The sequence below is a fragment of the Pseudonaja textilis genome, chromosome 14, assembly GCF_049901715.1.
Source record: "Pseudonaja textilis isolate UNSWEBS1 chromosome 14, rPseTex1.2, whole genome shotgun sequence".
Taxonomy (NCBI): domain Eukaryota; kingdom Metazoa; phylum Chordata; class Lepidosauria; order Squamata; family Elapidae; genus Pseudonaja; species Pseudonaja textilis.
Window position 1 is genome coordinate 12,343,422 of NC_142003.1, and position 26,893 is coordinate 12,370,314.

Consider the following 26,893-nt stretch of genomic DNA (forward strand, 5'->3'; position numbering starts at 1 on the left):
CGAACCACAACAGTCATTCTAATCAAGACACAACCCAACTATCGGTCTTTCAGAGACATGCCGGATGCAACGCAGAAAGAAGAAATGCACCAATAATCTAGACTGGGACATTGTTAACTTGAGCTCTGATGGCAGGAGCAACATCCACAGAGATGCTGAAACAAAGGAGTCATCCAGATGGGACAGACACACACACAGCTGTTCTCATCACCCAGTTCAAGCAACAGGATGCAAAGTAAATCAAATAACAAAAGCATGTGACAGAACGGCCACCTCTGGCTTACTCTCTACTATCCCTTGGTGCCAGTCTGCCAGGAACTCGGGGGAGACTAGATGGGAGCGGGGAGGGTTCAGGGGTGACCAAGAGTTCCCAAGAGGTCTGTAAGGGGCGTACATAAGTGCACCATCGTACCTACTCTCCCCGTTTATTTGGACCTATTTCCTGTATTCATGCTCATGTTTATGCTTATACCTCCTATCTTGTAAGAGTTTGACAAATCAAATAAATAAAATAAATAAATAAATAAATAAAATCTGCCTGAGAAACAAATCTCTTTGAATTTGACTGGACAATGGGGCCCAGCAGGGAGAACGTCCCGAAGGGAGGGAAAGTTTCTCTTTGGGATTTTTGCGCTTTTCAGTTCTGACTTCGCTCTACTGTATTTCACTTGATCTTTAATAAATTATACCTTTCTCAACTAATGGAGTCAAGGATTGTTCTTACTTAAAGGTTCAAGTTGAGGCAGGTCTGACAGCATGAGATAAAGGGAAATAAAAGGAAACATGAGCTAAATCTAGTTTACACCCAAACCATTCACTTCACCTGTTCCTCCCATCCTTGCTGGGACTTCACTCCATTCTTTTGTTCTTTTAATTTCCTTCTCAGCCTTTGCCTTCCTCTCAACCTCTACAACTCTTCCACTGTCTATTTATTTTTACACTGATCCTAATTCATCCTCTCTGTACGGCCAAACCACTCCAGTGTATTTTGTTTGCACAAAACACTCTTTGTGTGTATTCAGTCCTCATTCATTCTTGTCTTACCACCCCCATCCCCACAGCATTCCACTCACTTGCACGCTTCTCTTTCTGTGCCCAGATTTCTCTCCGCACATTTTCCTGTCTTTAATAAACATTCTACCAAAGTACAAATTCATCTAACCGGTCTAGATTTTTCCTGTTGAATAACTTCCATCATCCAATCCAATCCATTGTCTCTGTGCACAATGCAGCATTTATTTCCAGATCCATCCAATTTATTGCATCCTGTCTCGTATTTGTTGCAAAACAAACATGGCTTTGTCTGCACTGAAAAACACAGGAACATCCACATCTCCGAGCAAAACACCTCTAAGCTCCCCAGAGGCTTTTCATATGCATTGATTATCGATTTGTCCCTAAATTGAACAACCAAGTAGGTATCACACACTCTTGTCTTCCTCCCTGCTGAATCACTTCCCAAACATTTTATAGGTAGTCCTCAACTTACAAGTTTGCTTAGTAACCATCTGAAGTTACAATGGCACTGAAAAACACCCCTGAAGGACTGGGGCCAAGAAGGCAGGAGGAAGTGGGAAGGGAAGACAGGTGGCTCCACATCAAATCACAGAATAGAGCCAGGTCTCCAACCTTGGCCACTTTAAGCCTGGCAGACTTCAACTCCCAGAATTCCCCAGCAAAGCTGGCTGGGGAATTCTGGGAGTTGAAGTCTGCCAGGCTTAAGGTTGGAGACCCCCGGAAGAGAGAACCCAAGCAAAGAGAAGCTGAGAGTCTAACACATAGGATGCCACAGGTGTGATGATTTAGGATTGGAACAGCGTGTCAGCTGGTGCCCCATTCAAAATCCAAGAAAGAAATACTTAAGACTCCTTTAATCAGAGAAAAAATATCTTTTACTGGAAATCAAGTGGTAGCAACAAAAGAATTCTGAATCTGAGAAAATGGGCGCGTAAATCACATATACAAAGCGATGGCAACGTTCCCACCCCCAATAGTTCAATTGTCTCATCCAATTAAAAGTTGTGTATAGCATCATGTGGGCATCTCCAGGTGGTGATGAGGTTTCTGACCGTTGACCTTGACATAGTTTGATAAAGGGTTGCAGCTGCGTGTATCATAGGATAGAAACCCAAGCAAGAATCTACCCCCCCCAGCTTATACAGTTCTGTTTTGTAACACCTCCAGCTCACTTCCCATAACCATGTTCCCCCTCCTCCCCCTGTTTCTTATGACAGCCGAAAGATGCAAAGCAAAGGGAGAAAATCTTGAAGGCTGACACAGAGTCCTAGAACCTTGGCTTCAAGTGGCCAAGGTTGGCGACCCCTGTCCTGGAAGGCTACAATAACTGAAAGGAACAAACACGGTGCGGAGGGCCAGGCGCAATCTGCATGAAGGAAGGGAACCTGCCTGAAAATCCACGCTCTAAAACACGGAAATCCTCCCGAGGATGCCTTCAGTCAGAATGAAATATCTACGATTATTGCTGACTGGAAACCCCTGACAGATTTTTTTGTGTAAAAGAGAAAAATGAACTTATGATTTATGGTTGGATGGATTACAGGATGGATTATAGAAAGAAGGCTTATGTTGTAACTGTAGAGCAAGAGTTAAATTTATAATTGTGCTTATAACTGCTGTAAAGATGATTGGAAGCCGCTGGGTGCGAGAATCTTTTTTTCTTTCTTTTCTATTTTTCTTTTAGTTTTCCTTTCTTGCACTTTGAAAGGGAGAGACGAAAGTGATCTCCCATTGTGGGAATTTATTATTGCGGAGGCATGAACTACGGAGGTCATTCTGACCGTCAGTGACAATTTCAACAACTCTGACATCTGCTAAAAATCCAATTCTGCCAGGAGACAAGTGGTCCAACGAATTTCTACTCTGGTTTGCTGAACATTTGTCAGAAGATGGAAAAGAGGAACCGGGAGGTCTGCTATTATGAACTTTATTTATCCTCATCCACAAAGAGGCATTAATTAACGAAGTGAAAGCGATCGGAACCCAGGTTACCTTTGTGTTCATACTACCAATGAGAGCAGGAAGAGCGGGAGCCAGAGCTGTAGACTCCAGAGAAGTGGGTTTGGATCAGCTCGGATGTAAAGCCAAATGGCTTAAAACCCGGAAGAAAAAAGGGTTCACAGAGGAGGGAGGAAAATCCTCACAACTGTCATTAATTGGGGAGAGCAAGAGAGGCATTTCGGAACCCCATGTGGAGAGTTTTCCAAAGAGCTGAAAAGGAACTTCTTGGCCCATAAGGAGGAGGTGGGAGAGGATGGACAGTTTTCCAGTTCAGCCTAGAAAAGGAGGATGGGACTTAGCAGAGCACTACCTTGACCTCATGGTCCATGAAAAGGGACAGGGAAGAGTTTGGGCAGGTTCCAAAATTCTACAAATCATGCCCCTGTCGGAGTCCGAATCCGAGGAGGAAGACGAACAGCTGACAGGGAGGGGGAGTGTGGCTCCGTTGGCTGTGGAGGAAACTGGGGAAGGGCAAGGTCCGGCTGGGTAGAGCAGGAGAGAGGTAGAACAAGGGAGAGGGAGTTCAGAGGAAGACCCAGGCCCATCCCCCTCTTCATCCTAGGGCACGCAGGGAGGAACGGAGAAGGGAGCAACATGGGTTGCATGGCTTACAGGGGAGGAAAGGGCCCTGATTCCTTTCATTAGCCACAGCTGGGAAGAGAGTTTAAAAGAAATGCAGGCTGAGTGTGGCAGCTTCTGGGAACAAACATGAGTTTATCTTGTGTTGACTTTGCTTATCTGCGTTCCTGCCATCCTCCCAACTGGGTTGAATTACTGCCGTTCCTTCACGTCTGGAATTCCTTCTCTTGCCCTGCCAGACTAACTACCTCAACTTGCCTTGTTTGGACTTATAGTTACAATTTTTGTTGACCACATTTTGGACTTGAGTCTCTGCAGCCAAAGGCTATTCCTGGGAGAGATTTTCTCCAGCCCAGAAAATGTTGCCCCCAGGACAACATTGGGGGCAACGTTGGGAGCTAATAAAGGGACTCCTACTGATTATCTGACTATGTTGCCTTTGTGCCACCCCACTTTGGGTCATCACACGATCAGTCTCAAAAGGGCTGATACATATAGGAAAAAAGTGTGGCAATTGCATCCAGAAGGTTGGAGTGCACACACTGAGGCTTGTGAGAAAGGCCTCAAACAAGTAAAAGGCTTTTTCAGGTATATCACACACAAAAAGACAGAGAAATGGTTGAAATAATCACAGATGATGGCGAGAATCTCTTGTAAGCCTCTTTTTTTCTCAGAAGGGAAACAAAATCTTAGCTGGCCACCATCATGCCAGAGTGGAAGAAGGGAGGGAGCAAGAAAACCCTTAGCCAGTTTAGAGGAGCGGACATCTCAGGCCAGACAGAGGATATCCCGGAGGACTGATGGAAAGATTTCAAAATTAGGACCTCCTGGAGGACTGGGAGCCCCTGGAGGACCAACGAGAGACCAGCCACCTTGACATCTGCCCTGGGCAAATCCATAACCAGCCTATGAATCATCAGGATTGTGAGCCCTTGGACAGGTGTGCTGGAATGAGCAGGAACCATTGTGAACTGGTCAAGAACGCCAGGCTCCGCCTCATCTTGGAGGGCAATACCTGGTGGGAAGTCACAGGGATCTTCCTGGACCTTCTGCTGTTCCAACACTTTTAACACTGACTTTGGGCCAAAAGAAAACTTTGAACAGGGAGAAACATCTGGATCTGGGAAGAAAGAAATTAAAGGCACAAGCCTGGGGCAGAGGGGAAACTGAACTGTAGGAAGTAAATGTCCCCCTCTAGACTTTGTTGGTTCTGCCCCTTGGGATGACCGAGAACAAGTCCACTTCCTCCTGTGTCCACTTCCGAGTAGCACAGCATCAAAAGGACTTTGACCAAGTGGCTCAACTGTGCTGGGAGGCTAGAAATCCATCCTCTGTGGAAAAGTTAGAAGCCCCTGGATATGTTCCTTCTGAAGAAGAGGAGGTGGAATGCTGGGCAGAAGCCTCCAACCCTGAAGGAGGGAAAGAAATACAATTTGGAGAGAAAATGGACTCCTTCTCTCTCGTGGCAAAGGGCTGGAATGATGCAGATTCCGCTTCCATATCAGGAGGCATTTATAATTAAGAGTGTCAACCAGTCAAAGGGGCTCCTTTATAAAGATGTCTGTCACTCTTCACTGGTTTCTACAAACAGAGCCAAGATGGCCACCTGTTCACCGCGCTTCAGTAGATCTTGTGCTGATCAGGGAGTTGGACTAGGTAGCCTTTGAGATAGCTTCTAATTTTACAATTCTCATTCCACCCAAAAATATTTTTCATGCTTCCCACCAGTGTAGTTCTACAGAGTTTGGTAGCACTCCAACATGAAAAGGACTCCCTTCACTCTGTTCCAAGTAGAATTTACATCCTGTTTCCTTATGTCTACTTTCCATTCGCTCTGTTGGGAAATTAATTTCGCTTCCAGTATTTTTTCACACAGGATTCATCCTGGCAGTCATTCCACTTTCATTCTCATTTCCTTGGTTTCTTTCCTTCCCTCCTGTGTCCATTTCTACCCAATATTTGTACTATCAAAAACTGGCCTGCATCACATCCAGAGTCTCTCATTAAGTTTGCATCCTTCACTAAGTTTCTTAATCTTTCATCAAACAGAATCAAATCTGTCCTGCTTTGCTTCAGGTGCAGGCTGGGCTTCCAGATGGCTAAAAATTAGCTGGGGTCTCCTGATAGTCCCCATCCTTCCATTTCTGACACCTAGCAGAACACCCTTTTCATCTGGGTTGCCTTATTGCAGGATATGGTGTAATTTTCTCCAAATTCTGCTTCCTCCATGATCTTCATTCAGTGTTAACATGCAACTCAAACCGATTCAAATCCTCTGACACGAATGTGACCCTTTCTGTTCATTATTAAACCTTCAGGACCTGCACATATTCCTCCTCTCTGCCCCAGGAGACCCGAACCACCTTCAGATCTATTACATCCTCCTCTTCCTGCCAGGCTCACATGTACATTTGCTTCCTCTCTTTGATTTGCTAATTCATACTCTTTTATCATTGTCCTTCTCCCATTCCAGGGGGCCAAAATTACACGCAGGTTGGCATCAGGTGGACCCACAGATAGTGAGCTATGGTCCTTCTCCGAGAAATGCCTTGCAAGCCAACTCAGGTTGGCCTGGATCAACCTCACCCCCCTAACTGGGAAAAGGCATGTGCAGTGCACTGGCCAACATCCTAAGGACACAAAGTGTTACATCCAGCCAGACTGAAAGCCAGTGTCAACTTCAAATCGAACCTGGCAGAAGTCATTTTTCTATCCTCAGTTGCCACACAGAGGGGGGAGGGGGAAGGAGGAAGGAGAATGAACTGTGTCGCTAGACAAAACACAGAACTTTCTCGTGGGAACCAAGGTGGTGGACAGAGATGGGGAGGAGTGCCTGGACAGCCCGCCAATTTAACCTAATTGGCCAAAGTAACCTATGACTTGGGGAGGGAGTTCTTTCTTATTTTAATTATACTGAAACCACCGGAAACATTTAGAGTTGGCTTTCCATTTGCTCAGGCCCATATGATGTTCTTGTGGCCCACCAGGAGCCAGTAGAGCTGGCGGCAGATTCAGCTGGTGAGGAGGTTGGGGAGGAACATGGGCCAGTCCTGGAGTCTGGGGAAGACTCAGCGTTGGAGGCAGAGATGGGGACAGGGCCATCTGACAGTTATCTGCTGCCGTCGGAGTTGGACATCAGTGAGACAGAAGAACAGCTGGAGCCTGTTCCCAGTGTGCACATGCACAGAGCTGCCAGACGAAGGCAACAGCTGAGGAACAAGGGCAAACTTGGAAGTCAAGGCTCAGGTGGACGGTGAATGGCCCCTCCCATAGGGAATAAAGAGGAGCAAAAGGAGAGTGGTGTTTGCTGGAGACAATTACTTCATTTAATTAGGGTGAAGATTTGTTTCTGGCTCCTTGTCAAGTATTTTCTGCTACAGAGTGGTGTTTGGAAGCTATCAGCCAGGCAACTCTCCAAGCCTGATAAGGTCTGTAATTGTAAAATTTCTTAAAAGACTGTTTGCTGGGATTTGCTGGGTGTGAATGAGAGGAACTCACATTAACCTAATAAAAAGGGGTTTTGTGGGGACGAGAAACCTGCTTCGTGATTTGGTGACGCCTAGGTCGGAACAGATGTACTCAATAAAGAAGTTCTTAGCGGAAGACCTCAGCCTCAGAGTTTTGACTTGCTTGGGTTCGTTAGTCAGGATCACGACAGGCAGATTCTGCTGGGAATTCAGGGGCCTATTTCCCTGATGTTTTGCCTGGATGCCCAAATTTTGACAAGCCACAATCAAAGGTGTAATTCATGAAACAGAAGGAATCTGAACTGCACAAGACCTTCTAGGCCCGTCACCCCAACTCCTCCTCCTAGAGGTGACCCGAAATGCTCCCGTGAAACGATTCCACTCATTTTCCATCAGGGATTCCTCCCAGCCTGAATCTCAGCTCTTTAGCCTCCCGCTCTGCGCAGGACCCCCTCTCATCCTTCTATAATCGCTTGATCATCCCCTCTTTTGCCCAAATCCTCCATTTGCTCCCGGCAGGGGCCTGATCTCCTGCACCTGCTCCACTGGTCTCCAAAGCCAAACCCTCAACTGGACGCAGGATCCCAAGTGCAGAGGAAATCGGACCTCTGCTACAAGAATTTCTAATTTCCACCTGCAGCCTTTTCATGCCGAATGCCGCAACCGTATCCAAGGTCGGGTTTGTTTTAAAAAGCAAGGAATTATTATTAATGCCATCCAGCTGCAAAAATCCTTTAATGCGGTTCCTTGAAGAGACGTGGCTAATGCACCGGGCATGGAAAAGCCCTCCAAAATACTCTTTTTATGTCAATTTGGAAGGGGGGGGGGGAGAAACCAAATGCCTCCTTTGGAATCCGCTATTATGAGCTGGCCTCTTCTTATGGCCAGGGCCTGGGTAGAGCCCGTTTGGCCTAGAAACTGGGAGGCCGTGGGTTCTAGTCCCGACATGGGCAAGAAAGCCAAGTCACTCCATCAGCCCAACCCAACTCACAGGCTTATGGTGGTGGGGAAAACGGGAGGAGGAGTGTTTGCCGTTTGCTCCCTTGAGTTATTGAGGAAGTTAATGAAGCAAACGAAATGAGCAAATAAGGTAAAGGGCCCAAATAAAACTAGACTCTCCTCCTTCTCAACCGAAGGCAGGAAAGGAGCTGAAGAGACAAGCGAGCCAGCTTGCCGTGCCGGAGGGCAGAAGACTCCGTTCCTCTTCTCCATTCCCCTCCCCCCCCCAAGCCACGTAGGCTGAACCCTGCAGCCAACTCCCCTCCCTGCCCTTCAATGCACCCAAAATATCTCTCCACAGCTGACTTGAGGGGACTTGAGGGGACTCTCTCTCTTCCCTACCTCCAATTCAGGAGACCCCAACTCAGGAGTGGTACCTATGGGGTGGGATTCCCAGCCCGTCTTGTCCAGCTATCTGTCCTCACAGAGACCACCAAGGGGGCTCCAGCAGGTGGTCTTCAGGTGCAGCCCCTCAGCCAAGGCTAACAGCCGTGGGTCCCCAGGCCCAGCCCTGTTTGAAGCCAGCCACGCCAGCCACCACCACATCATGTGGCAATGAATCCCAAAGCCAAATTCCCTGTTTTGTGTAAAACAACCGCCACCTCTGTCCCGAGTCCCAAATACTGGAACAAAAGTCGCCCAGTGCTGCCGAATCTTGGAAGATTCAGCATCACTGGGTGACTTTTGTTCCAGTATTCGGAGAAGGAGCAAATGTCCTCCATCTTCTCCCCTTTTTCCACACCAGGTGTGATTCCGTACACCCAGCCCTGTGCGAGTCCCCTCTCCCCTTGTTTCTGCCAGGGGAAGATTGAGAACAAGGAGGATAGGGGGCTGGCGGGGCGCTAAGCTCATCTCTCAGGGGTAGAGCAAGAGAGGTGACAACCCTGAAGCTGGTCTGACCGAGGCCATTTTGAGGCTTCAGAGTTGCCACACTGGAGCTGAGGGATAGGGAGAGGGGAACAGAGATAGAGGGGCTTGTAGCCCAAACAATTTCTCCTGGGAACCAAGGACATTCCCACAGGGGGCTGGGGAGAGGAGGAGCCACGTCACCTGGCAACCAGACGAGACCTTGATTGGAGCATGTGACCGACTGATTGGGAAAAAGGGGAAACATTTACTTTTAATCAGGTGAAAACCGCAGGAATATTCAGAATCGGTTTTCATCAGCTTATGCCAATATGATATGTCCAATAAACCATTTTTTTTTGAGGAACCTGCTTGCCTCGAAGCTCTGTTTATTATGGATGTATTGCTTGGAACCCTGACAAGAAGAGGACGGGGCGGCTGGCTCCAGAGATGCTCACGGACCCAAGAGCCCCACCCCATCTGTGCTGCTCCCCCTGGGGTCCTGCAAGGGATGGGCAAAGGAAGCCCCAGGTCCCTTGCTTGGGATGCGGGGGCAACTTGGGAACCAAAACCACGGAGGAAATGGAGAGCAGCACCAGGGCGGCCTTCTCAGCAGAGCGAAGAAGAGAAACGATGAAGAGACTTGCTTGGAGCTTCCTTCCGAGCGTAATAAATTTCAGGGCTGTGGCTTCCCGGTGGGCTTTAGAAAGAGTGACGTCTTTTTTAAAAGGGGGGTTTAAATACAACAGGAGCCACCTGCACTTTGGATTTAGGCATTCCTTCCTGGTAAAAAGCAGAAAGTTTGTCTTTCCTTCCCATGAATAGGGGCGGGGGGGGAGGGAGGGAGAGAGAGAGAGAAAGAAACAGACAGACAGACAGACAAAGGGAGATTCTACCGACCACCTGCTAGATGAAATTACTAGTGCTTTCTTGGTTGAAATTGCCTCTCTTTTATCTTGAAAAACACATATAGTTTATAAAGAAAAGTTAATTTAAAACGTCATTTTTTTAAAAAAAAATCTGTTGAAAAAAACCTAAATATTATTAGTACAATTGAAAAGCCAGTGATGTTTGTTTTCCTCACACATCTCAGCCAAAAAAATCCTCTAAGCGTCCACAACAATTAATTGAGTTGGTGCTATATGGCACCTGATGACTTCACAAAGATCTCTCACAAGTTGGCTTGACACAATGATTACTTCCCATTTTCTAATGAAAAATAATCTGGAGGAAAATTTGACTGAATCATTTCTCTATACACTACGTCCTTCCAAAATTGATAGCTACATCTGGTTTTAAGTACAGCGCTAAAGAAAATGTATTCAGATTATATCAAACAAGTAGAATTCCGTTTTACTGGAAAGAATGGTTACAGGATTTTCCTGACTAGTGAATTAATCATGGTTTAAACCATTATTTATTCTGAAATCCTAGCTGGCCACACTCACTCGAGAATAAAATAGAATTCCTTATTGGCCAAGTGTGATTGGACACCCAAGGAATTTGTCTTGGTGCAAACGCTCTCTGTGTCCATAAAAGAAAAGACACATTCGTCAAGAGTCAAGAATCATCAGGTACAACACTTAATGATACTCATAGGGTACAAGAAGCAATCAAATCATACTAGCAAACCGTCTAAAATCATAAGGATACAAGTGACAAAGTTACAGTCATACAGTCACAAGTGGGAGGGGATGAGTGATGAGGAGTGATGAGAAGATTAATAGTGATAATAGTGCAGACGTTGTAAATAGTTGGACAGTGTTGAGGGAATTATTTGTTCTCTAGACTAGACAGTTGATGTTCCCTGAATTTTTGAAGGAAAAAAAACCTCCAGGTGCATTTCCATGGATTTCTATTGCTCTGATTCTGCCTCTGCCTGGGTGTTACTGGCTCAGCCGGAAGTCTCCAAACCATTTTGATGCTCTAACTTTACGCTGCCGTGGCCTGGAAGTCCCACCTAAGACCCTGTGGAGCACGACTTGGCCTGGCCTGGCCATGAGAGCCCGCTTCCTCCGTCAGAAACACCACAGAAAGACACCCACAGCTCAGCTTCCTGCTACTTCAGCACTCTAAACTGGAGTCATGCCAGGGAGATGCTGTCAGGTGAGGCTCCATTCAAAATCCAAGAGAGAAAACCTTAGACTCCATTCTTATAGAGAAAAGGACTTTTACTGAATATGAAATGGTAGCAACAGAAGAAATACAAGATCTGAAGCAAAAGGAGGGGAAATTACATACAGAAAATTACCCCAACAGTTCAAACTGGACACCCAATCTGAGGAGTGTATCATGTCATGTGAGTTACGTCTTCAGGTGGCCTTTCAGACAAGACGGCTGACCTTGGCCTAGAAAAGATAAGGGGCTGCATTTGCGCAGTGAGCACAACATGTACAGTTCACACAACTTCAACCTCCAGCACCCTTCCCCCCACGAGGCCCAATTATTCCTCCCTCCCCCTGTTTCTATGGCAGCCAGAAAGAGTCAAGCAGAAGAAGAAATCTTGGAGGCCGACAGATGCTTCCCCCGCCCAAAGCCCTGGCCAACCAGCCCATCTCCACGCCAGGCCTTCAGCTCCAGAGGAGAGAGGTTTTGCGTGTCCCCAGGCAAGACCACCTACTGCCAGGATCAAAACCACCCACACACACACACACACACTCCTCTCTGTTGCCCTTTGCGTTTCAATGGTCTTTAAGGCCTAGCGGCTACCGTGAGTCCTCGCTTACGGACCACTTGTCTGAGCAACAATCCAAAGTTGCAATGGCACTGAAGAACAAGAAGGCCATTCTTCAAGTTTCCAGACAGCCCAGCACCCCACTCAGGCATCTGGCAACCAGCCACTTGCAACTTTCCTGACCAGTTCCCACAAGAAAGTCAACGGGGAATCTGGCAGAGAAAACGCAAGAGGCCCCCTCGCCTCCTAGTGTGTCATGCCACCCTGCTCCCCCAGCAGGCCCGCCCTCACACACAGCCTGCATTCCCACCCCCGGGCTCCATCAGCCCTCCCCAGCACCCAATACCCTTACCTGGGACTCTGCTGCTTCCCACTTCATGACCCAGGGCATCCTGGTGCTGCCATGGCAACGAGGACTGCCCCATGACTTGCTGACTGCATCACTTAGAGGCAGCAAGCCTGTTCCCAATTGTGCCGTAAAACGGGAACAACCTGCATTCCTTTAACGGCCAGCCACAGTTGAAGGCAGGCCTTCCTTTTGGGCTGCCTTCCTGATCGGGGGGGGGGGGGCATGAAAGGAGCCTCCCCAGAGGTTGTGTTACTTTGGGCAGTCAGGCATCCCCCTGGGGCAACAGTGTTGTCCCCGACAATTCCTTTCCAACCAGATGCAGCCTTCCGTGAGCGTCGCAGGTGCTTCCGACACCGATACGGACCGACCTTCATCATCATTTAAGCAGCTCAAACGTTTAGTCGCTACTGAATTCAGGTCTACGTATTACGACGTATGACCACAAGTGAGCTCAACATTTATGTTGTTAAGCAAGATAGTTGTTCAATTTTGCCCCATTTTGTGACGTTGCCATCCATCCCACTCAAGTTAGCGAGCAAAGAAAAAAAAGTTAGAAGCACAGTTGCCAGTTGCTGAGTGAATCTGGCTTCTCCACTGACTCTGCTTGTCAGGTGGTCACAAAAGGGGACTCACTGCAAAACCGTCATAAGTACGTGCCACTTGCCAAGTGCCCAAATTTTGATCACATGATCCCAAGGAGGCTGCATAGGTCATAAGTGTGACCTCAATCACCTTTTTCCATGCCATTGCAACTTCAAACTAAAGTAGAGTTATAAGTCAAGGACTATTTGTGTATCTTTTTTTTTTAGTAATTAAGTGGTTGCTTAATAGTTTTAGGAATCCATCAAATGATCTGGATAGATTTTAGAATTGTTTTATTTTACATAATAATAGTACATGTACCCTAATTGTTTAAAGATTGTGTTTAATTTTGGTCACCGACTATAATACTATATTTCTCTGTTGGTTCCAATGAGTGCCAGCAAATAACTCCATTCTATCCTTTTTAAAAATAGGGATTCCTAAGAACCAACCTTTTCTCCCTGAAAACACAGAAACAGAAGAAACGGCTGCAGTTGGATGCCTTGGATGTTCTTGTTCCTCTTAAAATCCCCCAAAGCATCACAAAGCCCCCGCCCGCCCCCCCCCCAACATTCCTGCTTTCCTTAAATATTCCTGGCCTCCCCCAAGGGGGAACTCTGTGCGTGTGTGTCTGTGTATGAGAGAGAGTGAGAGAGTGAGTGTGGTGTTTTGCGGGGATACACACGCACACACAACCATCAGGTAGGATTAAGCTTCAATTACAGCCTTTAAGCAGCACCTGGAGTTTCAAGGAGGCATCAGATTTTCTCACTCGCTTCCCACTCGCTGGTGTGCTCAACCGCCCTAAGCAAAGAGGGGCCTGCTTCTCTCTGAGGCTGCCTGACAACAGCCTCCCCCTCCCATCAGGGCCCATTCCCTCCCTGACCTGGGGGGGGGGGGGAATAAGACCCCTCACCTCCCTACTTGGAGGACTAAGCCCCGTTGATGGAGCAGGAGGATGCAGCAGCCAGGGTCGTTTCCAGCTACAACCAAGCCCATCTGGATGCAGCTCAGGGCCAAACGTGTGTGTGTGTGGGGGGGGGGGGAATCTCGTTCCTCAGAACAAGAGGGGGTGAAGGAAGCCTGGCAGCCGATTGGCCCAGGATCCCCCATGGCCTCCTTTCTTTGGGATCCCCCTCCTCCCACGCCAGGCCCACCGAATGGGGTATGCAATCGTAAGAAGGCAGCAATTTCCACCTTGCGGGGAAGGCCAAAGGAGGGGAAATCCGATGACCCATCTCAGCCCAGGGACCCCAGACCCTCCAAGAGCTGCCGCCACCCTCTCCATTCAGCACCGTTGCTCTCTTCCCCCGAGACTTTCCAAGGCAGAGCGCCCGGGGGCCCCAGGCAAAGGTCCCCGTTTCGGCACCTGGGACTCGGCTGGGAAGCTTCCGGTCCATGAAGCACTGATGGATGAGGCTGTGGGAAGAAGGAACAGATGCCAGCCAGTGGTGGGATTCAAAGAGTTTGACTACTGGTTCTCTGGGCATGGCTTGGTGGACGTGGCAGGGGAAGACGACTATAAATCTCCAGTCAGAGGCGGGATTGGCCGGTTCTCTGACTACTCAACATTTCCACTACCGGTTCTCCAGAACTAGTCAGAACCTGCTGAATTACCACCTCTGCTGCCAGCGGAGGAGAACATGTGGGTCTTGGTGCTGAGAAAGAGCACATCCTGATCAGTGGGTGGAATTCAATTTTTTTTTACTACCGGATCTGTGGCCGGGGCTTGGTGGGCGGGGCTTGGTGGGTGTGGCAGGGGAAGAATACTGTAAAATCCCCCTTCCCTTCCCTCCCCACCCCACTAACCTGCTTTCCAGCTCCGTTCTCCTGTGCAGGGCAACCAAAGGAGACCCAGCCGATCAGCTGGGACTCGATGGGAGGCAGAGAAGGGATGGGGTTGGCGGGGCCAGTCAGAGGTGGGATTGGCCAGTTCTCTGAACCAGTCGAAATTTCCACTACCGGTTCTCCAGAACTGGTCAGACCTGGCCAAATGCCACCTCTTGTATTCAGATTGGTCTGATTGGCCAAGTTTGCAGGGAAGCTTGCCACATTGTGGGTTGGGGGCCTGGCAGTCCAGCCCACCTGCTGGATGCCCAGAAGTCCAACCAGGAAGCCTGAACCCTGCACCAAGCAGCCCACCAGGCGGCTTACGGCAGGGAGAGAATTGGCTCCAGGTAGTGCCCAGGTAAGCGGAAGGAAATCCTTTCTTTCCAAGAAACAGTACAGTTGGGAAATTTTCCAGAAGGTAAACATCTGACTTCACCTGGAGAGCAGGGCAGGACCTAATTCCCTCCTCCTGGGAGATGGAAGCATCAATTCATCCCCAATCCATCAGTTACAAGAAAACCACCCCCAAATGCCAGGTGCTTTTCAGCTGTTTTAGACTCTAGCTTCCATCAGCCACGCCACCATGGTCAATGTTCAGAAACATGGGTAATGTAGTGCCAGACGCCTGAGGCCCTTGTGTTACCTCCCCCTCTGTGATCAGCACAGTCTGAAGATACAGCACGAATTCTGAACACAACTTTAAGTCAGGAAAAAGGTGGGGGAGGAGGCACAAAAGTGTTGTTTTCATAGCAGGAAGAAAAAGAAGAGGTTGTTTTAGGTTTCCCCCCCCCCCAAAAAAAAACCCCTTCTGCTTCTCCTACGAAGCTATTTAAAAGTTGCAAACAGCTTTTTGGGGAATGTCTCGGGGCTCTGCATGCAAGCAAAAAACCAGAAAGTTCAGCAGAACATTCCTAACCTGGGGACTTCATCCTGCCGCCCCTCCCTGCTCATCAACCGTAAGGTGATATTTTCTTCTGCAATCCTCCTTCCACACAAAAAAGTTTGTACAATGAAACCATCACCGTGGCCTCTTTTCTGTTTTGCCTCGTCATTATTCAAGGAAGCTAGCAGGGAAAAGGGCAGGTTACAAGGCTGTCTGCTTCTCCGAGGAAGGAAGCCCTGCCATTTTACTCTGCATTCGGATGGGCTCAAAATTCAGCACAAAAGGTGAAATCAGACCCGAGGAACCTCGATGCTTCGAATTACAGGACGCACAACAGAGCGCTGCAATGAACAGCCAGGGTCAGCCCGAGAAGAGGACACCCTCAGGCTCTCTGATAATTGACAGCTCTGGGCGGAAACAGCAAGCAGGATGCCTTGAATTATGACCGTCCCGCAATGAGAAAAATGGGACATTAGAAAATCATTTGCGGCCAAGTGTTATTTTCAGCCTTTGCAATGCTGAACCCCTGGATATCCCTCTCCACCTCCAACCGCAGGCTGAACCTCAGGATACGAAGGGGTGCCCACCTGCATTTTAAAGAAAGATGCAACAGATTCTTGATAAGAGTAAATTGTCTGCCACCCTGGAAAGCTCCTACGGCAAATAATTCCATGCATGCAGAGCCCTCAAAGGAAAGGAAAAGCTCTTGCTGGAATGTTTTGGTCATAATAATCCCCTCTCTCTTTTCTAATGCACTTTACTGGTCAGAGCTCTGAGGTCCTGGTTCTGGGATCCATTGTTCCTGGTTTAAGTTGCTACAAAAGACATCAGACAATATGGAAAAACATTCCTTGCTTGAGGGGCGAGGGACGAACCATCCAGAAATGTTGGGCTGAGAAAGAGTGTGTGTGTGTGTGTGTGTGTGTGTGTGTGTGTGTGTGTGTGTGTTTGTGTGTGTGTGTGTGTGTGTTCCTGATACTTGTAAGCTACCCATTAACTTTGCCAAAAAAAAGCAATCTCTTTGCACTGAAAAAAAAATGAAAATTGCTGCAAAGTATTGACATTAATAGAGAGCCAGCAGGATAAAACAAACATGACCATGAACATTAAGCACAACAATAAAAGCTGTATTTCTGCTCATCAAAAATCTAGATAGGGAAGATCGATATAACATGGCTCTCAGAATGTAGCAAGCCAAGTCTTTGTCAAGCCCCAAACAAGATTTACATAGAGATTTATAAACCAGGTTTAAATGACAGGAAAAAGGTGTCAGGACACAGAATCTTGAAAACCGAAGAAGCAAAATGGCAGCCCTAATCTTGAGTGAATTACCTAAGAAAAGAGTTTCTGTGAAATGTTTGGGTTTGTTTCTCAGAATGGCTAAACTAAAGAACCATCAGGCCTTTTGGCAAGTACTGAAATATTTCCTTTTCCCTATTTTCAGTCTCCGAGAGCCTCTCTAGAAGAGGATCGGTCCTACAGCCCAGGTCCTCGGGCTAATCTCACTCACTTCATCTCATGACGACAGACAGGGGCATCCAGAAAAGGACTTCAGATTTTGGAACAGCTGCGTAGATCAGAAGTCCCAAACTCGGCAATTTTAAGACTTGCGTACTCCAGCAAGCTGGAGAATTCTGGGAGTTGAAGACCACAAGTCTTAAAGTTGCCAAGTTTGGGGACCCCAGGCATAGATTAATTGGGCAACAGCTGCCATCATTTCACGGATCAGACATGGCATTTTGACTTGTACCTAGACATTTGGAGGAAACCAAAGAGATGTTCCATGTAGTTAGGATCAATAATCTTATTTTATGACTGCTGAAGTTCCAAGGTAGTCTCTGACCGGGCCTTATTTCAACAGGATGTATTGCGCTCATCCAATATGATGTTTTCAGGGTTTGAAAATATAACTTTTTTCTAGAGTAATGCAAAGCCACTGGCAATGAGGCAACCTTCTCATTGAAGGTTGATGCTCTCTGCTTCCAATGGGCAATTGGAGCATGGAAGCACATCCTCCAGAACAAATAATCTTAACGTCATGGATAGGGAGACCAGAGGAGATGAGATCATTGGTCAACTTTGGTTTATCACCAGTATTCAGCAGGGGCACCTGAAAACCTACCAACAAAGCTGTAGACCAAGGGGAAGTCACTCACGCTGACCAAACTACCTTGACTTCTGGTCTCTGATCCAGCTTGAATATTCAGAAGCTCATGTTCAGATAATAAGACCTCCCCAACTGCAGTGAACTTACTCAGAGACTGTCCACTGGATGTCCGTTGGTGGAGCCATGCATCTCCTTGGCCACCTCCTCTTTGCTCAAGAGTTTGCATCAGCTCCAGGCTCCTCCCCGCCTTCCTTCCCACACTTAGTTCCTCAGATCACTTCCTTGCTCGTCTTATTCATCTTATCCACCTATCCATCCTGTAACCTTGGAGGTGAACAGTAATTTAAGGTGTAGTCTTCTGTTTATGTTGCAATTTTTTAAAGAATTCACAGGACGGTTTGTCAAGGTAAATGCCTTCAGTTATATAAGGGTGGTGGTGTTAGTAATAGTCGAAGTCATAAAGAGCCCAGGAGTTTATGACCCATCCTCAGCGCCTGCAGCATGTAAAAACTGATGTGAGGCGGGAGGGTAATGCTCTCTCTAAGTTGGACACTTTCATGCATGGAAGGAAAAACAGCTAATTTTCCTCAAATACACACACTCTTTCTCCAGCTCTCAAACACTGCATATTTAAAAGGAATTTTCTCACTCTCTCTCTCTCTCTTTTTTTTTTTTTGCATATGACATAAAATGAATCAGTGAATAAAACTGCCAAGCTTGGAAATAAAAAGCAGTAATGCCCACTCTGCCCACCAAGCTTTTGCGACGCCTTCCTCTCCCTCTGCCTCTCTCACATGCACACCGACAGACGCTCGTTTTTCAACCCCAACCTGCTGGCGAAGAGCAAGGCCGGCCCTGGGCAGCAGCACCAAGGGCTCCGTTTCTGGACCTCAACCACACCAATGAAAAGGTTCCAGAACCAAGACGCAATTTCCTGCCTAGAAAACCCAGACTCCAGCCTGACATTATTTCTAGTGCAAAGACCCTTACAGAAGGACGATCTGGTGAAGTCTCACACGGGCAGCTTTAAGGTGTCCAGAGTTACAGCCCACAAAGACACACTAGCACAGGGGTCTCCAATCTTGGCCACTTGAAGCCTGGCAGACTTCAACTCCCAGAGGTCCACCAGGCGTCAAGTGGCCGAGGCTGGAGACCCCTGTGCTAGCAGAGCAGGCCATAACAGACTGAACTGTCTCCAAGGAACAGGATACCGAGAGCGAAGGTCTCCTTCTCCACTGAGTAGACCAGCAGGGAAGGGGGATGAGCAGACTTGGGCCGCACTCCACAGCCGGGCCAAACAAGTCCCCAGGGTTGCAGAATGCAAGATATATCGGAAGGATCTAACATCTGTCGTTCTTTCAGACTTCCTCGGTCTCTTGGACAAAGGGCATCTGGAGCGGTGCGATGCACAACTTCTGTGGAGTGCCAGATGAGAAGAAAATCCGGTCCAAGCAGCAAAAAAAGGTGATCCGGACCAGCCCACGGTGAACTTTCAAGGTTGCCCCTTGCCCACTGAACCCACCCAGTAGCTACGGATGAAAAGCAGCCACAGAAGGAGGCCACAATCCATCTTGGGCCCTGGCAGCAGAGCCAAGGGAAAGGGGCTGCCTTGGAGGAGGCCCCCTCCTCACCCCACATGCCTGGGAGAAGCAAGGCACATGGGCAGCGGTTTGGCCTCGGTCTTAAGGGACGCATTTCCCGTTTCTCCTCCAGAGAAGCACCTGGGAGGGGCCTTGAGCAAAAAAGAATAAAATGCACACCCAATTAAATTAAATGCACAATTTCCTATTAAAATGTAATCAATAACTCTGAACAAAGGAATCAAGCCACTCCAAAGGCCGTATTGAGACGCCCTCTCTCGGCACCCCTGCACCCTCCAGCCCTGCATAGGAAGCCAAAGGGCTCCTTCCGGGGAAGATCGGCTGGGAAGGGCTGGCCAGGACCGCAGAGGCTGCCTGACCTTTCCAGAATTCCACTGTGGAGGATGTCCAGAGCACCATCTCTAAAATGTTGCCCGTTGGACTGAAGCAAACCTGCTGGCCCTCGGCCTCCTCCTTCTCCAATTAGCCTCCTCACTTTCATTCCTGGGCAGAGATGAACAGGGTGGGAGGGAGGGAGGGGGGGCAGCCTCTGCACGCAGCACATCTGGAAGGAAGCCAGGGCAGCTTCCAGGGCAGCTTGGGGTCTGCACTACTACCAAGGGGCTCTTTCAGTGGGGCCAGAGGCAGGGCTGTTGTGGGGGGGTGCGGGGGGTGGAGAAAGGTATGGAGGTGCAGCGGCGGCTGCAGCAGCTCTGAGCAGCTCTCCAGCAGCCATGGAAACCAACCAGCCCTCCTGCCTTCCTGCAAGGAGCCCCAACTCCCCCCAACGCCCGACAGCTGCAACAGCAAAACGATTCTGCTTTCTCACACTTCCAGTTCTGGGGAAACACGGAGCGATTCGATCGGGATTTCTGGGGAACGGAGCACTCAAAACAAATCCTGCAATCTGCCTCGGAATTCCACCGTCAGGGAGCATTGCGGGAGGAAGGCTACGACTTTCGAGAGCAAAATAAAAAGCCAAGGGACTGCAAGTAATCAGTCACAAAAGCAGGTTCCCAGGAGTACTGTAGATAGGCAGAGCCACCAAAACCTAATGCCTACGGTGAACCTGTTGATCTGCCTCCCTTCCCAGCTCTTCACACGAGACCTCTGGCTGCTCATTCATACCCCCAAGCTTTCTAAATTCATGGAAACCTTCCCAAGCAAAAATCATTTGAGGGAAATTATTACCGCTACATAGAAGCAGCGGAAAATGTCCCACCTGAACCCCAGCAGTCCTGAACCCATGAAATTTCTGCTGAAGTGCACAGTATAATAACTACCAGAAAAGGAGCTGCCCTCCTGGGGGAAGACGGCCTGGGGCTCCATCTTTACTCCAGGCACAAAATCACAGAACCCCTATCAAGGCAGGAAGCGACCTGGGGGCGTCCTGGGTCTCAGCCAGAACCCCAGAGGGGGTGTCAACTGAGCACACTCTGGCTAAGGCAGGCTTTGGGGGCACCCAAACAGCACCTCTATAGACACCCCTGAAATCTCTTACAGCCAACCCAGTGGTGGGATTCAAAAATTTTTACTAGCGGTTCTGTGGGCGTGGCTTGGTGGGCGTGGCAGGGGAAGGAGACTGTAAAATCTCCAGTCAGAGGCGGGATGGGCCGCTTCTCCAAACTACTCAAAATTTCCGCTACTGGTTCTCCAGAACTGGTCAGAACCTGCTGAAGGCCACCTCCGAGCCAACCACTCCTCCTAACATCAAGCCCTGCTTTCTTCATCTTCTAACCAGGTCTGGACCACTTTTTTGCCTGCCTGCAGAGTTCTCGTCTTCAGGCTAGAGAGACCGAGAACTTCCACAACCTCCTTCCAGGCCCCAGATTCTCTTGGTGACTCCCAGGACGCTCTCCGCTGAGCTCGTGACCGCTGCCCAGAGCTGGCCACGATATCCTCCATGCGGCCAGGCCAGAGCCTCAGTTTGCACCCACTTTTTCTTCTCTCTGCTCAGGTCAGTTCCCCCCAAATGCAAGGAGGTGCGGCCCTTGTCCCTCTTGGAGCCCCCCGTGCCTGCTTTGGCTCCTTGTTCCAGCTTGTCAAGATCTTCCTGAGCTCCGGTTCCGTCCTCAGATATTTTCTTTTCTATCCCCCCAGTTCAACTCTGGGCTGCATGTTTTTCTTCTACTGGAAATCTCCCATCTTTGTGTTCTCCGCAAATATTTTGTAATGCCTCCTCAAGGCCATTTGTAAACATGGAGAAGAGCCCAGGGCCTAAACAGACCCTTGCAGAGCCATACAACAGCCCTCATTCTCCAGACAGTTCTGGGTCCGGCTAATCATAGGATGATCCAGCAACATTTTGCCAGTTTCTCTATCAAAAACTCACAGAAAAGTTCTTCAGTCACCATGTCCACAATTCTCCTGTGGTCAACTGAAGTCTCACTAGCAAATATAATTTCTCACGATTTGCTCTTGATAAATCCATGCTGACATCTGCTAAGCAACAGCATTCTTCTCCAAACGCTGACGGCTTAATAATTTATCCCCAGATTTTGTCCAGTACCAACACCAGAGAACAGGACTCCCTGCCCTCCCCCCCACCCCTCTCTAGGGAGGGGAGCTGAGCCAGGCAGGAGCAGCCTGCCTTTTGCTTTCCTGCAGACCTGGCTCAAACGCTCTCGGTGCTGCTCTTCGCTCCTGTGAGGAGACGACTTCTTTTGGACTTTCTATGCCTTTCTGACACATTCAAAATCCTGCCAATTTTGGTGGCGGCGGCTGCTGGAGCCTCACCTGGAGAATCAGAGAATCCCCTTGGTGAAGTAGGAAGTAAGAGGTTGCCAGCGACGTCCCCAGGATCTTTGGTTGAGGCCATCTGGGTGACACCGTGACCCTTGCAAGAAAAGGGGGCAGAGCTCACAGTGCAACACTGCTTTTGTCAGCCTGGCCCCCTGGTCTGCCCCAGAGGTAGCCGCCTGCCACCAAATCCTGCCGCTTCCTCTCCAAAACTCAACCGGCCAGTTGGGAGACACCTAGCTCTCTTAATGCGGAGGAGCTGAAGTGCAGCACCAGAGGCTGACCCTCCCTTACCCCCCCCTCCTCCGCCATGCGCTGCTTTACTGCCAATGTCAGGGGTTCCAAGAAGAGTGACAGCAACTGCCACCAGCATCGCTTCGGCAGAGCCCAGCGGTAAAAGCTCAGGACTTCCAGAAAGCAGGCTGGGCGTGGCAGGGCTCGATTTGAAAGACAGGAGTGACCAGAGCTCTTCAAGCCCCATGGAATCACCAGAACCCCCCCAGTTCCCCCCCCAAAAGTGGCAATCCACCAAGTCGATTCTGCCAAGCTGCTCTGGGCCAGAGGAGGCAGCCCCACGGCCGAGGGAGGCCACAGGGAGCCAGGAGGCCAGACTCTTAGGCTGCACCCATCTGTGGTCTATTGCTGAAAGCTCTGGCAGATGCAGGCACCAGAATTTAACTCAGTGCAGAGCAAATGGGTGGGGGAAGGTCTTTCCACCAATCAGTTTTTTGTCTGGAGGACCCGAGAGTGAGAGGGATCTCTTCTGGGCTCCCTCCCCACCTTCTGGCCCCCAGTTTTCCATGAAGGATGTGCTAATGTGACATGCACAGCCAAGACAGTCACAAACCCACCACTGCATTTGCAAGCATTCCAGGATAAGAGTGATTAGATGGCTGGGTTCTGGAGGCTGTGTGTGTGTGTGTGTATTGAGGGGGAAGCAACCAGGCCAGGCATTCTCCGTCAACTCCCCCCCCCTCTTCAGTCAGCAGCCCCACCTGCCCCCTCCCCAAACAGGTTGCTCCCACCGCCAGCCTTTCCTTTTCAGCACGGAAAGTTTTCCCCGGTCAGGACGCTCCCCAACATTCTCCCTGCCGGCTTTCCCCCAGCCTTTGACCGCGATCCTGCCTGCCCCCACCTCGAGGGGCAGAACAAAACCCACGGACATCACGCTGGGCTCCAAAGCCCAGCCGGACCCTCTCTTGGCTGAGGAGCAGAGCCTGTATAGCAAAGCTGCGGGAATCTTCCAGGAATTTGCGCTACCCCAGCCCCACCGCGGCGGATGTGCCCACGTCTTCTGAGGAACACAACGTTAAGAGGCCGCGGAGGGCTGAGGTGAAGCCAGAATGAGCCGTGCCACCTCTTGCTGTGGGAGCCATTAACTGGGCATGCACACCCACGCACAGGCACACCGCTCAGAGCAAACGTCAGAGTGGAACCAATCTGAAACACCCACCCACCCCGAATGCCCGAGTTCTGAATCCACAGAGCTCTACAATTCAGCTGGAGCCAAAGGGCCAGCAACACCCGAGCCAAGAGGCCCCTTGGCCGCCTGTCTTGCTGGCACTGGCCAAAGCAGGGGAGGGGGAGCTGCAGGGGAGGATCCTGGATAATCTCTGTCATGTTGGAGCCTTCGCACAATGCAAAATGCCCCGGACCTTCCTGACCCACTTCACAGAAGCCAGGAGAGAGGTGACCTGCATACAGGAAGAACTTTGGGGTGCTCAATGCTCCCCCAGAAAGTCCCAGCCCCGAATCACAGGGCTGGGCTAAGACTAAGCACTCCAGGCAGCAACACCACAACCAGAGGAGAACCCCCATCCCGGGGCAACGAGGGACTTGCCAAAGGGGCACCAAAGACACTGAGCCCCACTTCAGGGAAGCCAAAGCAGGCAGGCGACGCCACACGAGCGACACAAACCCCACCAGAAGCAGAAAGAGCTGCCACCGGGGTGCCCAGCAGCCCTGTGTGCAGCACCCACTGGTTGCAGCTCCCTTACAGAGCAAAGAGTCTGGAAACAGAAGTGGCCCCTCCAGTCTCTGCACCTGGCAGGCAAGGCAGCTCCTGGCTTGAAGCTTCCCCCCGGCCCACGCTGGATGCGGCTAGATGCAAACCGCACACCAGAAGAGAGAAGGGGGGCCTCTCCCGCCCCAAAGGGCAAAGGAAGACGGTTCCTTTCAGACTCCAGGCAGCAAATCAGACACACAAACCCGCACAAGCACAGCAAAGGTAGCTGAACCAAGTGTGTAAGGATGCAGGTGAGGACATTCGTCCTGCCTCTTGTCACCCCCAGGCCCCAGGGAAGCCCTTGTTTTCAGGGCATCTCTACCTTCTCCCCTGGTGCCACCACCCCCTCCCCAGGGCTGAAAGGTAGGCCCAGAAAATGAGCAAGCAGCTGAGGGGCCACCCAGCCTGCCAAGTTCAGCACCAGTGGCCGCCCACGTAGCCCCTCTGGGCCCCTTAGCCGAATCCCCCACCCACCCCCAGAGCCTTCCTAAGGATGCGGACAATCCTCCCCCTCCCTCCTCAGCTTTCAGGGCCCCAGAGAGCCTTAAACTTCGGGAGGGACAGGAGACGCTTATGCAACTGGGCGCCGCCACCGGCTCCTTTGGCAAAGCAGCTCAGGGGCGACCGAATGACCCGGGCAGCCTTTTCCAGCAGCTGCCACCCGCAGAGACGGCACCTCCGACCCCGACCGCCTGCCCTGGGATCCCCCAGGAATCTGGGAGGAGGCCCGCCTTCCCTTCAGGGCTGCAGGTCGCGAAGCCAAGCGGCAGCCGCTCCGCAAGGGGGGAGAGATTGCCAAGCGGTGGGCAAAGGCACCCAAAGCGGCCAGGGTTGCTCCACAGCCTCGACGTTTGCCTCCTGCCTCCCCGAGCAGCAGCTCCTTCGGGGGCACCTTCAGGCACGAGGCGGCTCCTCGGGGCAGGCAAGCAAACGCCTCCTTCCTCCCCACCCGGGGCTGCTCCCTTCCAGGGAGCCGATCCCAGCCCCGCCGCAACCGCCGCCCCCCGCCCGCCTCGGGGTACCTGGGCGAGGGCCGGGGGAGCGCGAGGCTGCTGCCGGGCTCGACGCTGCGCTCCGCGGCGCTCGCGGGCGGGCGAACGCGGCCGAGCCGGGCAGCCTCGCCACCGCCGCGCGCCCGACCGGCATGCAGCGAGCCGAGCGGGGCCGCTTCGCTTTCCGGGCCGGGCGTCTGTCCAGGCCGGCGGGCCACTTGCACACCTGCGGACAGGCGGAGGCACCGGCAGCGCTTGCACGGCCCGAGCAGCCCCAGCCCGTCTGGAAGGCGCGGGGGCCGCGGAGCTCCGTGCGAGCGGCCCAGACATCCCCCCCGCCCCGCCCTGCCGCCGCCTCACCTGTACCAGTCGAGGCCGTGGCCGTAGTTGCGGTCGAAGAAGTGCGGCTCGGTGCCCACGGCGCGGACGTCGGGGTGCGCCCGGAGCGCCTCCAGCAGGGCGCGGGTGCCCCCTTCTTCACCCCGATGATCAGCGCCTGCGGCAGCCGCTTCTCGCCACAGGCCGGCGTGGCCGTGGCGTCCGCCAGCTCGTCCGCGGAGCTGCTGGCGTTGCCTTCGGCCGGTCGCCCGGGGACGGTGGCGGCGGGCGGGCTGATGGCGGCTGCCTGCGCGGCGGCGGCGGCGGCGGAGCTGCTCCGAGCCGCCGCCGGCCCCGCTTCTGCTGCTGCTGCTGCTGCTGCTGCTGGGCGCCCGGCGGCGGCGGCGGCGGCGGCGAGGAGGTCGGGGCTGCGCGGGGCGGCGGGGCTGGCCGGCGGGGCTGGGGAGCCCTGGGCGGCCAGCGGGGAGCGGACGGTGCCGGGGCCGCCCATGAGGCTGTAGCAGGCGTAGGTCAGGCAGAGCGAGAGGCTGCACATGCAGAGCAGCTTGCGGGCGGGGGCCCTTAGGCGGGGGGCCATGCCGCCTGCCCGCGCCCAGCCCCGGCCGCATCGTGTCAGCCCGGCCGCCGCCCCCCGGCTGCAGGGGCCGCTGCCGCCCTCCCGCCCCGCCGCCGCCGCCGCTACGCGAGGGGAGCCCCGCATGGCACAGCCGCCCGCCCGCCGCCTCCCGCCCGCTGCCCGGGCGTCCTCGGCCAGCCAGCCACGCCGCCGGCCGGCCCAGGCTCCGCGCCGAGGCAGCTGCCCAAGCAGGGAAAGTTTGGGGCGGGGTCGAGGCGGGGCGGGGGCGGCGGGAGGGGCGGGGCGGGGCCAGGCAGGACGCAGCGGGCGGCGGCGGCGGCGGCGGCAGTTCGGCTGGTGACGCCGGCCGGCCGGCTGGCCGCCTCCTGAAAGGCTGGCAAGGGAAAGCCCGCCCCCGCTGCCCCGCCGCCGCCAGCTCCGCCAACCCGGCGCAGGCAACCTGAGTGGGGGGCGGGGCTGCTGGCGTCGCGGGAAGCCGAGGTGGGCGGCGTGTTTCGGGGCGCGTGCAAAGTGCCGCGGCGGCAGCTGCCGAAGCCCGGCGTCCCCGCGCGACTTGTGCCCGAGAGGGGCAAACGGCACACCTGTCCCAGCTCCCCGCGGGCATCTGCGCCTCCCTCCGCTCCGCTCCGCTGCTGTCCCCGCCAGCCCTGGGCTGCCTCCTCCCTTCCCGCAGAGCCGAGGGCCTTGGCGGGCGGCGTCCGGGTGCTGCGCTGGACCCACGGAAGCGGCCGGGAGCGGCGGGCGCCCGGCGGGCGGGTCAGCGCCTGGGCTGGCTGCTCTCCTGGGCCTGCAGCTGCCAGTCACTGCTGCTCTCGGTCGGGCAAGCCGCGTGCCGCCCTTGGCTCAGCAAGGACTCGTCCCTTCCGAGCTGCTGCCGGTCACTGGAAGCCTCCGGACTGTGGAGTCGGGCGGCCCCAGACCTCGTGGGTCAAAATGGACAGGCCTGCCTCCTGCTGCTGCTGGGTGGGGCAGAGAGATTGGCCGGGCAGGTGGGCAGGCGAGGCCCCCCTGGCTGGCGCTTCCTTCATCTTCCCCTACGTGGGGAGGGGACGAAGGGGCTCGGTCAGTAGTCCCACTTCCTCCTCCCCCACCAAGGAGGTGGCTCCAGGCTCTCTGCAGTTCTTCCCCTGACCGCCTGGTTATCTGCTCTGTCCTGCAAAAGAAGCCAGGACTCCCCTGAAAGGCACAGCAGGGGAGCTGCTGGTTTCCAGGCAGTGTGTCCCTCCTGGACCCTCCACCCTTGGACTCAAAGCACCTCTTTCATCAGCAGGGCCCCAGCCCCAGGGACCTGGGAATCCAGCGTGGGGGTGGGGGGGTGTCAGAAAGT

The 26,893-nt window shown here is 52.2% G+C and overlaps 1 protein-coding gene across 1 annotated transcript in view; it reads right to left on the reverse strand.

The window, feature by feature from the left end:
• The window catches only part of LOC113438926 (heparan sulfate glucosamine 3-O-sulfotransferase 4-like), a 95,439-nt gene extending 69,669 nt beyond the window's left edge, over nucleotides 1-25,770 (reverse strand). The window contains 2 exon segments of the mRNA XM_087912597.1: nucleotides 25,011-25,125; nucleotides 25,128-25,770. Coding sequence (XP_087768723.1) covers nucleotides 25,011-25,125; nucleotides 25,128-25,689 — 677 coding nt within the window. The 5' untranslated portion in view covers nucleotides 25,690-25,770.
• Between the last annotated feature and the right edge of the window lie 1,123 nt (nucleotides 25,771-26,893).